Source organism: Balaenoptera borealis (genome assembly GCF_965194805.1).
Source record: "Balaenoptera borealis genome assembly, chromosome: 8".
NCBI classification, from domain to species: domain Eukaryota; kingdom Metazoa; phylum Chordata; class Mammalia; order Artiodactyla; family Balaenopteridae; genus Balaenoptera; species Balaenoptera borealis.
The window spans coordinates 32,173,350-32,192,147 of record NC_138865.1 but is presented as its reverse complement, the minus strand read 5'-3'; the positions used below and the strand labels follow the sequence as shown (position 1 = coordinate 32,192,147).

Below are 18,798 nucleotides of genomic sequence, written 5' to 3'. Positions count from 1 at the left end.
CATAGGAAAAGCTCCTACATATTGGAAGAAAATTTGAGAGTTTCCAAAAAATATCGTCAGAATGGAATGCAAAATTACTGTGGCAACACTCTTTCATCCATATGTACCCAAGTAATAATAAGTGAAATGGTCAGTGAATTACATCGCCAATAAGTTTTCTATCCTTAGATGAAATAAATAATAAATACATGAGTCACTTATTAAAGGAACCTGACTGTGATATCTAGGGTCTTTTGAAAACCCTCCCCTGTCAAACAGTACAGGGCACCTTTAAACTGAAAGGAATTAAATCTCTCCCTGTATGAGTTTCCTAGGGCTGCTGTAACAAAGTACTGGAAATTGAGGGGCTTAAAACAACAGAAATTTATTCTCTCATAATTCTGGAGGCTGGAAGTCCAAAATCAGTGTCTTGGCAGGGCATGGGCAGGGCAAGGGTCTCGGGAGAATCTCTTCCAGGTCATTCTCTTAGTTTATGATGTTGTCAGTAATTCTTGGAGTTCTTTGGCTTGTAGATCATCACTCCAATCTCTGCCTCCACTGTCATGGGGTGTTCTCCCTCTGTGTCTTTATTTCATCTTCCCTCTGTGCATGTCTCTTCTCTTCTTGTAAGGACCCAGGTCATATTGGATTAGGGTCCACTGTCATGACCTCATCTTAACTTGATGACTTCTGCAAAGACCAGATATCCAAATAAGTTCACATTCACAGGTTCCGGAGTAAGAACTCCAATATATCTCAACGTGAACATGACAGTGGCCTGGAAGGACAGAGGTGGCTATAGTCAAACGATGCTTATCGTAAAGGAAAAGAGGCACTTTCTCATTTTGTTTGTTGTGCCCACTTTTTGTAAGGGAAGAAGAAGATTAATCTGGAATTGATGAGAAATTGATAAGAAATGCTCTGGACACCATGGCAAATGGAATGTGAGAAAATGAGCAAACAACACCCCTGAGTACTACAAGGAGTGGCATCTAGAAAGGGAGGCTGGGGTTTGTGTCAAGGTGAAGAACCGTGGTTGGTGTCTGACATTTACTGAGTGTTTATTGTGAGCCAGGCATGGTGTTAAGCATTTCAGGTGCATCATATCATTTAATCTTTCTCCATGAGTGTCTTCATTTTACAGACGAAGAAACTGAGGCTCCGAGTTACACAATGGTCAATTTCTGTGTTACTCTGGAATATTCTAAGGTATGATTGAAGTAGCCCTTTATTTTCCTGTTTATTATTATGATTAATTACGTGCAGTGAGATAGATTCCCAGAGCACACAGAAGAAAGAGAGGATGAGAGGGAGGAAGACTTTACAACGCAATCGTGTTCTTGGTGGGGCAGAGGCAAGTCTGGGTCACCTTAGGGCTGGGTTTAGGAGGTGAGGGTGCACCCAAGGGCAGTGGTCAGAAAAGACCTGGAGAACTGCTGACCTCAGGATCCTGAATGGACACCTATGTGCTGTGGTTTTGCTGTTGTCCCAGCCCAGGCTGTGGCTCTGTTCTTAGGGATCTGCCATCTTTGCTCAAGGTTCCACATAGAAACAAAGATGCTGGATTGTTTGGTGCCTTTGTGAATTCTGTCTCCCTACTGGGAGTGAGATGTAGAATAGACACAGATGTTCCTGCCAGGTTTGGAAGCCAGCGATGAGGAGTTCAGCGTTGGACAAAACGCATTCCCTGCTTCATAAAGGGGTGTGGACTTGCTCAGCTCAGGACCTGGGGTGTCTTGGTTCAGGGAAATGAGAGACAGAGCAGTTCCAGTCCAGGCTTTGCTTTTCTGCCCTCTTATCTGGACACAACCTCTCTGAGCATCAGTTTTTCCTGAGTCTTTGTCCTTTACTGGTCCTTTCCTCAGTCATAGGAAGCCCTCAAGATGCATCAAGATGTATATTATTCCCTAAATCAATCTGAACCCAATGCTTGGTCCTGAAGAACTACCTTAGGCCAAGAATCAACCAGGGAAGGGGAGGAAGGATGAAAGGAGGATGCAGGGGAGAGGTGCACAGGTAAGGGTCCTAGCTCAGCTGTCACCTGCAGAACAGAAGCAAGTGGCCTTGATTGTTCACACCTCACTTTACCTGCCTCCAGGTTGGAGCCTGAAGAGCTTGACTGGATTCACTTCTCTCTATTAGAAAGTTGTTAGGTCATTTTCAAATTTCATTTTAATGTATTTTCTCATTTACACTTACTTTGGTTTTGCTTTCTGCTTTTTTCTCCTGATTTTGGCTTTATTACTTTCAAGTAACACTTTTCTTTCAATCACCATTTTCTTCTTCTTAATGCCAGTTTACGTTGTTTGCTAAGGGCTGATTTTGTTACCTTCACTCCTGTTTTGTCTATTTGACAGCCCCCTGAGATGATCTATTTACCGCACTGTGTTCCCCAAGAAACAGTGGGGAAGTTGCCTAACAGACAATCTCCTGGGAGACTTTCCGCTACCCGTTTTCAGTGGGAAGCAGTTTCAGTCAGAACTGGCTCGCTCATCATAGCTGGGTAATATAAGCATCCGAATCACAGGGGGTGGGAGCACGTGGCCTCTCGGCGTTTATCTTGATTGAATCATGGGTGTGTAACTTTCCGTCGTTCAGCTCTTGATTTGTATTAATGATTCAGAGTTCATTACCTTAAATTAAAAAGGTGTTCCTGCTGGCAAGAGCTAGATAAGATTGTGGGCAATTTGAGACTCTCACTGTGTGAAGTTGATGATGACTATATTCCCTGGTAAGAACTGAGAAATTCTATCCTGTCCTGCCACCGCGTGACACCAAACAAGGTACAGTCGCAATGGGCTTTGTGTCACTGACATGAAATTGAGGGTGGGTGTGGTGGCACCCACCCAGAGTGCCCAGGAAATCTGCAGCAGTGGCTGGGACGAGTAGAGTTTCCCATTACCACAGGGAGTTCATAGGCAGGAAACTTTCTGTTTCTCATTGTATCAGACTGGGTCTCATTGCTAACATTTCACCTAAATGAAAATGCACTTTTACTTTGTTTAAATTTTTCTTGTGGTAAAATATACATAACATATAATTTACCCTTTGAAGTATTTTAAGTGGCATTAAGTACACTCACATTGTTGTGTCACTATCACCCCACTATTCATCTTCAGAATTTTTTTGAGAGGTAAAACAACTAATATTTACTGTGTATATTTTGTATACAATTGTTAAAGGTTACACTCCATTTTCAGTGATTACAAAATATTGGCTCTACGTGTCGTACAATGCGTCCTTGCAGCCTCTCTTACACCCAATAGCTTGTACCTCCCACTCCCCACCCTTTTTTTGCCCCCCTCCCCCCGGTAACCACTAGTTTGTTCTCTGTATCTGTGAGTCTGCTTCTTTTTTGTTATATTCACTAGTTTGTTATAGGTTTTAGATTCCACGTGTAAGTAATATCATACAGTGTTTGTCTTTCTCTGTCTGACTCCTTTCATTCAGCACAATGCCCTCCAAGTGCATCCATCAGAACTTCTTTCATCGTCCCAAACTGAAACTTGCTACCCATTAAAATCTAACTCCCCATTTCCTTTCTTTCTCCAGGCGCTGGCAATCACCATTTTACTGGCTTTATAAATTTGAATAGATACCTCATATAAGTGGAATCATATAATTTTTGTTGTTTTGTAACTAGCTTATTTCACTTAATGTTTTCAAGGGTCATCCATTCTGTGGCATGTGTCAGAATTTCCTTCATTTTAAGGCTGAATAATATTCCACTGTATGTATATCCCAGATTTTTTTAATCCATTCATCTGTTGGTAGATATTTGGATTGTTTCCACCTTTTGGCTATGGTGGATAATGTTGCTGTGAACATGAGTGTACAGATATCTCCTTGAGACCCTTCTTTCAACTTTTTTGGATATATACCCAGAAGTGAAATGGCTGGATCATATGGTAATTCTATTTTTAATTTTTTGAAGAACTGCCATAACGGTCTTGCAAGTGGCTGCACTGTTTTACACTCCTACCAGCAGTGCACGAAGTTTCCTATATATCCTTGCCGACACATCTTATTTTCCATTAAAAAAAAAAATAGCCAATCTAAAGGGAGTGAAGTAGTATCTTACTATGGTTTTGATTTGTATTTCCCTAACAAACATCTTTTTCTATGCTTATTGGGCATTTGTGTATGTTCTTTAGATAAATGTTTATTGCAGTACTTTGTGCATTTTAAAATCAGATTGATTTTTTTGTTGTTGAGATGTACAAGGTTCTTTATATATTCTGGATATGAACCCCTTATCATATATATGATTTGCAAATATTTTCTGTTGTGCCATTGGTTGCCTTTTTCACTCTGTTGATAATGTTCTTTGATGTATCCAAGTTTTAAATTCTGTTGTTATGTTTTGATATTTCTTCTTTTTCAATGTAAGCATTTATAGCTATATGTTATATTGTTATCTATTTTGGCTTATGTTGTCTGTACTTTTGGTTTCATATCCAAGAAATCATTGCCAAATCCAATGTGATGAAATTTTTATACTATGTTTTCTTCTAAGTGTTTTATAGTTTTAGGTCTTATGTTTAGGACTTTGATCCATTTCAAGTTAATTTTTGTATATGGTGTAAGGTAAGGGTCCAATTTTATTCCTTTACATGTGAATATCCAATTTTCCCAGCACCAATTGTTGAAAAGACTGTCCTTTCTGAATACATGGTACCCTTGTTGAAAATGATTTGTAGATCACTTTGTGAAACATTGACATCTTAAAAATATTAAGTTTTCTAATCCATGAACACAGAATGGTTTTCCATTTATTTGTGTCCTTAATTTCTTTTAGCAATGTTTTGTAGTTTTCAGAGTACAAGTCTTTTGCCTCCTTGACTAAGCTTATTCCAAAGTATTTTATTCTTTTTGATAATGTTGTAAATGGAATTGCTTTCTTAATTTTATTTTTGGATTGTTCCTTACTAGTGTATTGAATTGCAACTGATTTTTGGGTATTGATTTTGTATCCCGAAACATTGTTCCCTGATTAGTTCTAACAATTTTGGGGGGGGGGGTGGATCTTTAGGGTTTTCTACCTATAAAATCATGTTGTCTGCAGAGATAATTTTACTTCTTACTTTACAATTTGGATGTCTTTCATGCCTAATTTCTCTGGCTAGGACTTGCAGTATTATGTTGAACAGAAGTGACAAAATCTAGCATCCTTGTCTTGTTCCTGATCTTAGAGGAAAAGCTTTCAACCTTCACCAAAAATTATCATGTTCAGCGTGGGTTTTTCATATATGGCTTTTTATTATGTGGAGGTAGTTTCTTCTATTCTTAGTCTCTTGAGTGCTTTTATCATGTAAGTGTGCTGACTTTTGTCAAGTGCTCTTTCTGTATCAGTTGAGATGATCCTGTGCTTTTCCCCTTCATTTCATTAATACTGTATATGACATTGCTGGTTTTCTATATATTGAACCACCCTTGCATTCCAGAAATAAATCCCACTTGGTCATGGTGCATAATCCTTTTAATATGCTGCTAAATTTGATTTACCAGTATTTTGTTGAGGACTTTTGCATCATTCTTTATAAGGCATGTTGGTTACAGTTGTCTTTTCTTGTAGTGTCTATGTGGCTTTGGTATCAGAGAAATGCTGGCCTCAGAATGAGTTAGAGAGTGTTCCTTCTCCTTTAAGTTTTGTAAGAGTTTGAGAGGATTGGTGTTGGTTCTTCTTAGTTCTTCTAAATATTTGGTAGAATTCATCCATGAAGTCATCTGGTCCAAGGCTTTTCTTTGCCAGGAAACTTTTGGTTACCAATTAAATCTCCTTACTAGGTCTATTCAAATTTTCTGTTTCTTTTTGATTTAGTTTTGGTAAGTTATGTGTTTCTAGGAATTCATCCATTTCACCTGGATTATCCAGTTTTTTAGTGTACAGTTCATAGTAATCTCTTATAATCCTTTTATTTCTGTTAAATATGTAGCAATGTCTTTGTCTTTATTTCTGATTTCAATTATTTGAGTCGTCTTTTTTTTATTTTCCTTAGTCAATCTAGCTAAAGATTTGTCAATTTTGTTGATTTTCAGAGAACCGACTCTTGGTTTCATGGATTTTTTCTATTGTTTTTCTAGTCTCTCTTTGTTTATCTCTGCTCTAATCTTTATTATTTCCTTCCTTCTTTGAGCTTTCAATTTAATTTGTTCTTCTTTTTCTAGTCCCTTAAGGTGTAAGGTTAGGTGGCTGATTGTGATATGTTTCTTCTGTTTCAATGTAAGCTTTTACATTATATTTTCCTCTAAGTACTGCTTTCCCTGCATCCCATGAGTTTTGGTAAGCTGTGCTTTCATTTTCATTTTCATTTCATTGTTTTCTTGATTTCCTTTAGTTCTTTGTTGGTGTATTCCTTTAACGTTTTGAGCATACATAAGATAGTTGTTCTAAAATCTTTTTCCAGTAAGTCCAAAACCTGTTTCTTGAGGTATGGTGTCTGGATATTTATTTTGTTCCTTTGAATGAGCCTAGTTTTACTGTTTCTTTGTATGCCTGGTGATCTTTTGTTGAAAACTGGGCATTTTAAAAAACAGCCACCTGTCCCAGTCTTCTTATACTTGCTCTACACAGGGGAAGACCTTTGTAATCAGCCTAATGTGATGTCTTAGGGTCTTTTCAGACCTGTGTTGTCTCTGGACCAGTGCGTGTGTTTTTTTTCCCCCAGTTCTCCTATTTATACATCTGCTTTTAAATGTCTTTTCTAAGAGTCTCACTCTTGCTTACTCTTGGGGCCTTAGCTGTCCTATTGTACTCCTCAATCAGTAATCTCTTGTCCTTGGTGTCTGTGGGTCTATAGTTACCTTTGCAACCATTTTTACAAATCATACCCGCTGCTTCCCATGGCTCCCTTATTCTGAGATCTGAGCCATTTTTGTTTGTCTGAACTCTGAGTTAGGTGTCAAAAGACCAATCCTTAGGCAGCCCACAGACAGGTTAGAACATTGCAGATCAGTCTGCTCTCTCTCAGGTTTGCAAAAGGGGGCTGGGGATCTGGCTGCCACTTTCCTCAAGCTGCAATAAAAAGTGACTAAAAAATGCCACAGGTTTCCTACCCTTTTAAATGTGACATTTTTTGATGGTGCGTTCGCTTGGTTGTTGTAGATCTTTGACTCATTTCTATAGTTTCTATAATGCCTTTTTAGTCTGTTTCTGGTTATGTACTTAAATCAAAACAGGAACATATTCTCGTCACTGCTGGAAGAAAAGAGTCTTTACTCTGCCAACCTGTCATGTGTGATGGATCAAAGGGCCCTTAGGACTGCACGTGGACACTGTCACTTTTTACAGAGAACCAATTGACCTTGTATAACTGGAGATGCTTCCCCTCAAACACAGCTCTGCTCCCTCTGCTGAGGGTGGTGTCAGTCTCTCCCAATGCTGCTGGAAATGGAACACTGCATGCCTGGACACCCCACAAAACTAAAGGGTACTGACGTGCTCCCAGGCCAATACTTGTTCAGGAAGTGAGAGAAGTACTGTAGATATAAAAACATGCCAGTTTCTAAGGCAGCCTTCACTCCACATAGGAAGTACATGGCCAGGATTTGATTTGATAAAAAATTAGTATCACAGTTAGAAACCAGACCTGACCCTGAGCTCCCTTAATGACTTCATCTAATGTCTCCCTGTTGACCCACCCAGGCCTTATCTTATCCTGTGTCTGGCTATCATTGGCTCTGCCGGTCCCCTAAGCCCTTCCCTGCCCCAGGATCTCCTCTCTCTAGATGCATTTCAGGTGACCTACACTTACCAATTTCTATCAGATGTTTCCTGAGGGCCATCTGGATGTGATCCTAACAACCCGGGCTGAGTGATGCCACTTTGTGGATTCACTAAATGACACATTTCTGTGGGTCACGTCCTCCCAGCCCAGCGGCCCTAACAAGCACCAGCACAGAAGCTGCTGGCAAACGCTGGGAGGAGCCCTTAGTACTGCAGGGAGCTGCCGGGGGCAGCCTCTCAGGGCCCCACACCCAGAGCTCATCCCAGGAGACACTCCTGAGGAGGGGAAGGCAGGGCTGTGGCCTTGAGGAAGGAGGGACCACTCACCTCTCTGACCTCGGGCTGGAGAAGGACGAGGGCTCGGGACCGCGGAAGACGGCAGGGAGCTCGCCCTCCTCCCTGAGAGCTCGGTGAGCTGCATCCAGGCGAGGAGGTGAGACCCTGCTCACTGCCCCTCCCTCCGGAATGCAGTCACTGCTACTGAGAACTCTACCCCAGCCCTGATTTCATTGTGGCTGGTTAGAAAAAAGGGAAAACAAACAAAACTAAAACCAAAACCTGACTCAGCACCAGAAGATAAATGAACTTCCGTGTGTATGTAGCACCTTTTAAGGATTTGTCTAATTCCAAATGAAATGATCTCTATTTTAACTCATTACTGATTACTAATTTTCTTCATTTCAGATACAGTCTATAACAATAGATTCCCGTCTGTGTTCTGAAGCAAATCCCCCAGCCTCGCCTCCCACCCCTGTGGGGCCTGGGGAGAGGGGAGGCATCTTCCCCCAGAGAAGGTGGGCATATTCCCCCCTCTCCCCCGTGCCTCCCTGGTCACCCCCTTGCCTGGGGACTGCGGTCTCCCTTCCTTACTCTCACACTCAGGGCCCCTCACAGAGTGGCCCTGACCTGACTCCCCAGACTCTTCTCACCATCCTGTTTCCTAAACTTCAGCCAAGTTCCGCCCAGCATCCTGCTTGTCCGGAGAGTGTACCGCCTTCTTCCAAGTCCAGGCCTCTGCATGGAGGTTTGCTCTACCAGAAATGCCCCTCCTCTTGTGGCAACAGTTTAAATTCCTCGTTATTAAATTACAAATCTGCAGCCTCCTCCTCCTTGAGCGTTGCCTGATTTCCCAGCAAACGTATCTGCTGCAATTCCCTGCAGAATCACGTCAGGTCAGGGGCCCCTTGGTGCTAGTTTCGGTTCCTGCATCCCAGCCCGTGCATCCCTGAGCGCACAGCTCCGTCTCAGTTGTCTCTGCCGTGGGTGTTTCCTCATCAGTTAGTCTCCGTAAACGTTGTGAGTGAAGTATTTTCTACATTTCCAGGTATAAGCACCTGCCATCTCATAAGATAACTTTCTTAAAAGAAGTGATTCACGGTGTATAGAGCATATTGTAGTTTAACCAGTGGTGGGGGGCAGGGTTGATACAAGTTTCTTCTCATTATTCCTAATACCAGCTCACCAGAGTGATGCTTAAAGGCAAGGACAGTTATGCTAATTTTTGCAGAATAATTTTTAATTCACAAAAACCATTAATTCCAAGACTGAAAAGTTGTATGTGAGATAAGCGTATGGTTACTACATCCACAAGCAAATTTTTACAGCCCTGGGACATTATGATGCCCTTAAATCCTCTTGGAACAGGTTGAAAGTTAAACTGCATTGAGGATTTCTGAATTGCTGATACTATGATATACCATAGTTCTTTTTTTTTTTTTTAAATTTATTTATTATTTATTTATTTATTTATGGCTGTGTTGGGTCTTCATTTCTGTGCAAGGGCTTTCTCTAGTTGCGGCAAGCGGGGGCCACTCTTCATCACGGTGCGTGGGCCTCTCACTACCACGGCCTCTCTTGTTGCGGAGCACAGGCTCCAGACGCGCAGGCTCAGTAGTTGTGGCTCACGGGCCCAGTTGCTCCGTGGCATGTGGGATCTTCCCGGACCAGGGCTCGAACCCGTGTCCCCTGCATTGGCAGGCAGATTCTCAACCACTGCGCCACCAGGGGAGCCCCCATAGTTCTATAGTTCATCTAAATTAATAAAATGAGATTTAAAAATCACATTAAAAATTGAGCAAAAGCCAAACTAACTCTTTTCGTATTAATTAAATGATAATAAAGAGAAGTATGATTGTCCCTTTCGTAAAACATACCAAAATTATATGTTAGATTACATTCACTTAGCACAAAATGTCTTTCAAAAATAAATTCTAAGCACTAAACAATCTGAGGGATACACCTGTACAGTTTTAGTTGCATATCTGCGTGTGCATGAGTGACATGCCTGACAGCTTGTAATTCATGTTTTAAAAAATGATTCAGTATTTTAAAAGAATATAGCAGAAGGATAGCTTCTTATGCCTAAATCACCTGTTGTGCAAGGTCCTCACTCTAGTGCATTTTACACAATAGGGTTTTATTAGTCATAAACCATGGCTGACAGTCATAAGCGCCAGTGTAAATGGGGAGAATGAAAATAAAGATGGGGCCTGAGAAACTGAGCTATTGTGAGCCAAGGTCCAGGAAGCAGACTCTCTAATAGCTTATTGGGTGTCTAGGAGCCAACAGAACCTTCTAGATAGTCTGTATAGGAAATCATCTAGCTTTCCCAAACTACATACATTTGGAATTAAAATTCCATTTGCTTCCAGTATCATTGTAAATGGGGGAGTAAGTCCCCCTTGTAGGGTCTTTAAGGGCCACTGCAATATTTCTGCAGAAGAAATTACAGGGTTTATTATACTCACAGGTCCTAGAGGAGAAGACAGGGCGCACCTCACCATTCAGCAGCCACCTAGCAGGTGGGGAGTCGAGAGAGAGTGAGGACCTTGGGCAAGTCTGGGTGGAGCAGAAACAAGGCCTGAGGAGATTTCATTGTTTCTTGGAATGTCTAAGTCACAGTCGGGGAGGGCAAAAAGGGAATCTTGCGGCAGGAACCAGCCTGGGCACACCCACGCACCTGGTCCCCTGGGTGTTGAGGCAGCAGGAAAATAGGAAATTTAAAAAAAAATTTACAATCCAATCATCTTCACTCTTTATTCTCATTTTCAACCTTATTTTCCAAAATATACAATCCTTAGTTCTCCGAAAGTTAGGGAGAGGAAACTGGCTTCCTATTAGTTAACGGTGATGCAACATTGAAACACTGGACATCCTGCTGAGGTTTCCATGGTGTCCGCTGGGCTCTGCAGCACCCAGCTCCTGGAACTTTTCAGACTCCTCAGTGAATTCATTATTGTTTAAAAGAAAAGAACACCCCGTCTTTCTGTTTTTGTTCCTTCTGTCACTGTTTTTATTCTACCTTGCCTCATTCTACAAACCGTCGGCCATGGAACTCCTGTATAGTTTTTCATTGTACGTAAAACACCAATACATCTTCCATCGTGGAGGTAGTCAGGGCAATCACTGTTACCTCTCTTTTGCGCAGAAAAATGGAGGTTCATGGAGATTAAGAGATGTATACAAAGTTGGAATCACAACAGGTCAGGAACTCTAATTTAGTTCTTTGGACTTAAAAAAATATTGTTTTCTCCACAAATTCATCACTGCCTCACTAAGTTTATATGTGCAGCAAACATGGACAGAAGGCTCTTAGGTCTGGGCATTCATCACTACCTCCAGGGAGGGAGCCCAGGGGCAGCGGTGCTGAGAGCTCTCACTGCCCTCAATCTCCCCCTTTGCTCCCCTGAGCTCAGGTAGGACCCTGCGGGCAACTCATGTGGTCCCCCAGGGCTCTCCTAATGGGTCCAACATTGAAGCCAGGACACAGACCCCATGGGGCCTGTAAACTGCCTGCCCATCTGCACGAGGATGAGAGGCAGACTCAGTGATGGGACAGGCAGAGCCCACACAGAAAAGTAAGGAATTCACCTGCTCCTCTGTGCTTCATTGAACCTTTGAGAGACAGGCACGGAACCGAAAATGCCATCCTTGTATCAGGACACCTACCACACTTATGTCACTTTCAAACACAAAGTCAAAGAGACTTTATGTCACTCAAAAACACAAAGTAAAAGCTTCTTCAAGACAGGAGGTGAACAGGAGAATTCTATCTTTGAATATTCCTACAATATTTGTAGTGAGTATTTAACATGAAAAAAGTAGTCAAAGTATTTTTCTTAAAATCACCTCCTATGCAGCTATAAAAATCTTTAAGAAAAATAGTCCAGGATAGAAATATAATAGAGACTGCACACATTCATGAATTTATCTGCCTCCTAACAAGCCCAACTTGTGAAGTGTAGAGCATTTTATATGTTAGAGGCATAATTATAAATCGCTAAAATACCCGCTTGGTCACAATGCAGTACATTTTCATTGCTTTACTTGAATGCTCACCTAAGATTTTTCTCTGAAATGTACTCAGAGCAGAGACAGTTATACAATGAAAGTGAGAAATTGTAAGAGCATAACACTGTCTTAGAAATAGTCCATGTAGAAACCACTTACCCCAGCACAGTCTTGCCACATGTTTTATGTTCTGTCCACAGAGCCAGCCCATGGCAGCTCACAGTAAGGCGGTCAAAGAGAGTGTTCTGTCCTTTCTCTCTTACCTACTCAGACATCAACATTTTCTCCTGCTCTTTCTGTGTCAGCTGCTCTCAGGTGAGAATAAAGGAGGTGAAAATGTGAGCTTTCCTAGGAAAGCTCTGCCTCTGTCTCCCATCCTCTTCAGAGCCTTACACGGCGCCTGCTGGCAATTGTGGTTCAAGTAATATTGTTGGATGAATAAACGGATGAGAGACCCTGACTTAAAAGAGTCACTTTGTTGTACAACAGAAACTAACACAGTATTGTGAAGCAATTATACTCCAATAAAGATCTATTTTAAAAAATAATTAATTAATTTTTTTAAAAAAGAATGCCACAAAGGGTAGTTCCATTTCAGAAAGACACTTCTTAAGATTGAAAAGTCTTTGAGATTCACAGTAAATCAATATTTCAATGCCATGGTGGCCCCTTAGACACTATGGGGAAGACTAGAAGGGATATTTTGAAAGACACTGACCATTTCTAGTATATTTCAAATCGTACCTCATGGTTTGCCCAGTGATTATAAATTTGATGCTGTTCATCGTATAGTCCTTCTTTATAGTGAGGCAAGCGGGGGCTACTCTTCGTTGCAGTGCGCGGGCTTCTCATTGTGGTGGCTTTCTCATGTTGCAGAGCTTGCGGGCTCTAGAGCACAGGCTCAGTAGTTGTGGCGCACGGGCTTAGTTGCTCTGCAGCACATGGGATCTTCGTGGATCAGGGCTCAAACCCGTGTCCCCTGCATTGGCAGGCAGACTCCTAACCACTGCGCCACCAGGGGAGTCCCTGTAGTTTGTCTTCTATAGACGTTTATTCATCTGTAGTAGCCTGTAGTAGTCAGGTGTTAAGTTTAAAGTATTAATTCTGCTATCTTGCTTTTGTAGCATTTTTGTGAATGAGATAAATCTTTGCTTTTACTGATTTGTAAAGAGTATATTATATTACATTATATATTTGCATTTCTGAAATTTTTATAGCTAAGACATGATAAACACATGGGAAGATGTGCTAAACTAAAATGGGGAATTTTCTTCTAAAACTTCGATGTAATGTCTGTGAAATAATCCAGAAGAGAAGTAATAACAAGCAGTTTTCTTTATAAACCAGGGAACATCAGTGAACTCTTCCTTGCATTTCAACCAGTCAGACTGATTGAATTCATAGTTAGGTGAGAGTGATTACGCTGTCGAGACAATTAAGTGAGGTGATCTAAGCCAAGTGCTTGGCTCAGGGCGTCATTTATGGGAAGCTCTCCACAAACACACAACATCATTATCATTATTATTTCATGAATAATTTGATAATATATTTGCTCCTGGCTTGGATTCTTCTCTCTTGGATACTTTTGCTAGCACAAAATTTTTTTTCAATTGTTGTAAATTTCACTAAATTTTGGAAACTGATGATCTTTTGTTGCCTAATGGTAAAATACCATCGGATTCTGATTTGAAATGGTACATAGAAAAACTCCTCTCTCATGCAGTTAAGAAGTGATTAGTTAGCAGTGTGCAAAACATTCAGGTAGAAATAGTGCCTCCAGGAGTCTCTATTTCAGAATTCCCCAGATAAGGGTCAACTCCCTACTCCCTCATGTAAACCGACATGTTCATGTTATTGTAGCATGGTTTGTCATCCCGTTGGTTTGGAAGGAAACTAGGATGGTAGAAAGAAATATGCAGAAAGATGCAGTCCAACTTAAGTAGAACCTGTTTTTAAAAAGTGACCCTGTGATACTAGCCCATTAAAAGCTCCCTTAGAAACCTCTGACATCCCCAGGGTCAAACGTGCCTCATTCAGTGGCTGTTTCATTATCTCAGTCCAGTGGGTGTCATCCTAGGCACAAGCTCCACCATCACCTTTATTTTTGTTCTTCACTCTGCCCAGATCAGAAGCTGCAAGTTGTTAGGGAACCAAAAGTGCAGCCCCACTAGAAATGGGTAAAAAAAAACCCCAAATGTTTGTTTAGATGATACTATCTATCAGAGCTGGAGAGACACAAAGCCGATCATGAGAGAAGAGTCTCTGCTGTATATTAATGGGAACTTTTCTGGAACAACATGCTCTCTTTAGCTTTTCCACATGTCTATAATCACTAAGGGCTTGTCTAGCTACATGAGAAAAACAAAACCAAAAGCCCCACAACTGCCTAGAAGCTTATCAATATCAGAAGGGTACATCATTTTAAGTCCATTCAGTATAACACCATGCAGCTGTTAAAAAAGAATGAGCAACACTGAGATGTTCTGACATGGAAAGATCTATAAGACTTGAGTGGTTTAAATGGAAACAGGAGGTTGGAGAATAATTTGCAAAATATGATTCCATTTCTGTTAAAATGCATGAAGACAGCTCATGAGTGCTTGCACAGATTAAAAATATGTATGACTATGATGGTAAAGGACTAGAATCACATCCACTGATGGTGACCCCTGGGAAGAGGGTGGGCAGGTGGGTAAGAGATGATTTACATGTTTTACTCTGTACACTTAGTCTTGGAATATTTTATAAGAATGTGTTGATGTCTATAAAGTAAATAATAATAAGAGCAGATGCTTAGCACTTACTATGTGCCTGGCACTGTTCCTCAAAGCATGCTTCTGAAGTGAATACTGTAATCATTTTACAGATGGAAAAACCGGGACACAAATGGGCTGAGAAAATTGTCCAAGACCCCCCATTTAGTGATTGACAGTGAGGTAAACAAATTTATTCAATAGCATAAAGAGGGTTGGATCACATGAGCTCTAAGATCTCTCTTATTTTTTTTAAACGTTTGTTGTTGTTCTATTTTATTTTTGGCTGTGTTGGGTCTTTGTTGCCACCCATGGGCTTTCTTTAGTTGCACCCAGCGGGGACTACTCCTCGTTGCAATGCACGGCCTTCTCATTGCAGTGGCTTCTCTTGTTGCGGAGCACGGTCTCTAAGCATGTGGGCTTCAGTAGTTGTGGCCCACAGGCTCAGTAGCTGTGGCCCACGGGCTTAGTTGCTCTGCGGCATGTGGGATCTTCCCGGACCAGGGCTCGAACCCATGTCCCCTGCCTTGACAGGCGGATTCTTAACCACTGCACCACCAGGGAAGCCCTCTAAGATCTCTTGAGTGATCATGTCTCAAAGGGCTAAGAGGCTGGGCTATGGATTCAGATGTTCCTTGTAATAATCCAGCTCTGAAACTGGCTAGTTGTTCACCGGGGGCAGGTAACTGAGTCCTTCTGAGCCAGTTTCCTTATCTGTACAAGGTAGAGTAGGCACTGCCTCACAGCATTACAAGTGAGGACATATAGGGAGGAATGCCTAGAGACCCAGTTGGACCCTCAGAGTTGGTATGGAGATTATTTTAATCTCAAAACATTTGGGAATCAACAGATGCAGAAAGAGCTTTCCTTATTTGACTAAAAGCAGACATTTCTGAGAAATGAGGCTTCTATGATTCCCTCTTCAAGACAGGTCTACTCCCAGGAGAGAAATCAAGAGTAAACCTACCACAAATCCCCTCTCTGGGGAGATTCGCATAGAAGAAGGAAAGACCCCTTGAACGTGCAGACACAAAATAATCACAAAATTACTTATCGTTCATTTATTCTTCTAAAAGAATAGAAGTCCTTTCTTCCACTTTCCTTTTCTCTGCTAAGTTAGATATATAAACCTCTAACTTTAAACATTTAGTGAGATAGTTACTTCTCTTGTTAGCTCCCATACATATGAATAAACTTCTTCTCCTGTTAAACTATCTTTTGTCATTTTAATTTGCAGGCCCCTAATTACTAAACCTAATAGGGCAGAAGAAAAGTCTGCTTCCTGACACTAGCAATTGGTTGGTGAATGATACCATCATTGCCTGTGACTCTGAAATCACAAGATCATAGATTAATCTGCATATCTAAAGAGTCCAACCTGTACTCTGAGGTTAAAAATAAGATCATCAAAGCATACTGAAGTATGGATATAAACATTTCGAAATGATAAAGATCTGGCTGTACACATAACATGTTTCTTCAATTCTGTAAAATTTTATGTAGGTGGAAATTTTACTGCAGAAACAAACTCAAAGACTGAAATTACATGAATAGAATATGGTGTAGCAAAATTTAGAGCTGAGCAAATGTGACATATAGTTAACGAGATGCATGCTTTTTATTATGTCACATTTTAATTAAAAATGAATGGTAATCAGTTCACAATAGTGACTTCAGTTGATCCTGCTTCTAAATGGTTAAAGCAAAAATAAGCTCCTGATCTGCTCTTCAGAAGATTAACTATGGCCATGGTAGATCTTTTTCTCTTTCCCTTTTGGAAGAGAAAAGGGGAGGGTGTCCCCAGGTGACAGGGACTGGAGTCTTGTGGGCCCAGCACACTTCCCTGTTGGGAAGAGGAAGGAGGAAGTATTTGCTTACGTTTCCCCCAGTGCCTGGAACCTAAGCTGCAGCTTCCCTAGAACATTGTTAATGATGAGAATGATCTCATGGCAGAGGGATGGTGGCCACCGTGCCTAAACCAGGAACCTGATGCCTTCCCTGTCTTAGATTGTGGAGTTTCCTACCAGAAAATCTGAAAAGAAAGGATTTATGGGAAGCAGTAAATGCAGAAGTAAAAGACAATTTTTTTTTAAGCAGATATTCATTTTTAATTATTTAATTAATTATTTATTTATTTATTTTTGGCTGTGTTGGGTCTTCGTTTCTGTGCGAGGGCTTTCTCCAGTTGCGGCGAGCGGGGGCCACTCTTCATCGCGGTGCGCGGGCCTCTCACTATCGCGGCCTCTCTTGTTGCGGAGCACAGGCTCCAGACGCGCAGGCTCAGTAGTTGTGGCTCACGGGCCTAGTTGCTCTGCGGCATGTGGGATCTTCCCAGACCAGGGCTGGAACCCGTGTCCCCTGCATCGGCAGGCAGAGTCTCAACCACTGCGCCACCAGGGAAGCCCAGACAATTTTAATAAACCATAAAAATGGTTAAGTTGGTGCTGGGGGAAAGAGTGGCTTCTGTGTTCTTTAAGCTTTTCTGTACTATTTGAATTTTCTAGCCAAGTGTGCCTATGTCTATTATTTATTTTTTATTTCACCAGGGATTTTCTGACTAGTGAGACCACAGACTACATTTTTTTTCATTGTTATTTTCTATCAAAAAACAATGCAATACATACCATTTTTAAAAAGGAAACAAAGAAGAATTTCTAATCATGCATCAATAAAAAACAAAAGAGCACAAACATACATATATATTTTAACATATTGAGCAGATCAATCTGTTAAAATATATAAATGTTTGCATAGTGACCTGAAATAAATAGATTATTTAGTCATAGACCTTTTCATATGCATTCTATAGTAAGTCTTCTGAGAGATGAACTTTAATCTTTCCATCCAGAACTTTGGAGTATCTGAGATTTTGCCCTATTTGCAACAAGTTAAGCTGCCGTTTTCCATGGATGCAGGTAGAAGACAGAAGCCTTATGGGTCAGAAACAAAGGACTCTATTACTTACTTGGTTACTCATAAACCACTGCAGCCAGCATGGGCATCCGAATATTTGCCTTGGTTCTCCTTGACCCTGAGTCACACAGGGGCTGTGTGGATAGGCCCGGATGGATGCTTGCACACACAGTGGGTTATAATACAAGAGTTCAGGGCATCAGAATCTTTTGGGAGGGAAGCATGCTTGCCCTTACCTCTGGAAGAAGACATTATCTTACAAGGCTGTTTTCTATCTAAACATCCTTGGCAAGATAGCTGAGAATAAAGGGCTGTCGGTGCTTCTGTTTGTAAGATGTGCAGAAATGTGAGAAACCCATGGAGAATTGTCTTACCTCTGCTCTAACACACAGCCTTTTACTTTTCTTAGGAAATGGCAATTATATGTTGCAAAGGACTTATTTCACATTTACTTAAACTTAGTTTTCAAATATATATTTCTTTGTCCTATTCTAAGATTAACTTCTCTTGTGTAAGAGTTAATTTTGAAATTACAGTGTGAACCGTATGACCCTAATCATTTTGGTTTAACAGTATTGCTAACTCAAATTTAAAATGCTGAGAAAAAAGCATCTCTATTTTGTCACTAAAACTACCAAAACAGCTTTAAATACACAATTAGTTTCAAAACAGCTGTGTGATCCTGACATATTTCTTTTAAAGAGCTTTTTGATGTGGACCATTTTTAAAGTCTTTATTGAACTTGTTACAATATTGCTTCTGTTTTCTGTTTTGCTTTTCTGGCCCTGAGGCATGTGGGATCTTAGCTCCCTGACCAGGGATTGAACCTGCACCCCCTTCATTGGAAGGCAAAGTCTTAATCACTGGACCACCGGGGAAGTCCCAATCTTGACATATTTTTAAACATATTTGGCTAAATCCTATTTAAGTTAACACTTCCTCTGAAATCGGAATTGTGACAAACACTGTAAGAGAGCTACTATTTTTTGCATAAAGGAGAGCAAAATCTTGTGGTAGTAAGTATGTTTCCCTTACAAACATAGTGTAGGATAAATCTAAATATTCTGATTTGAGAAGAAAATTTTGAATGGAGGAATTTTTCATTCCAGTGTTGCAGGATTGTCTACTTTTCCCTAA

The 18,798-nt window shown here is 40.9% G+C and overlaps 1 protein-coding gene across 16 annotated transcripts in view; it reads left to right on the top strand.

Moving 5' to 3' along the window:
• LOC309632884 (V-type proton ATPase subunit B, brain isoform-like) overlaps positions 1-18,798 on the top strand; it is a 109,609-nt gene that overhangs the window by 80,749 nt on the left and 10,062 nt on the right. For 2 of the 16 annotated variants that reach the window (XM_082400867.1, XM_082400869.1), the window contains exon 4: positions 14,862-14,926. The exons of 9 other annotated variants lie outside the window; for them this stretch is intronic. In XM_082400867.1, the coding sequence (XP_082256993.1) occupies positions 14,862-14,924 (63 nt within the window). In that variant the 3' untranslated portion in view covers positions 14,925-14,926. Of the gene's footprint in view, positions 1-3,531; positions 4,118-8,389; positions 8,892-14,861; positions 14,932-18,798 lie in introns of those variants that run through there. 5 more of the 16 variants (XM_082400866.1, XM_082400868.1, XM_082400864.1 and 2 more) reach the window with 3 other exon arrangements.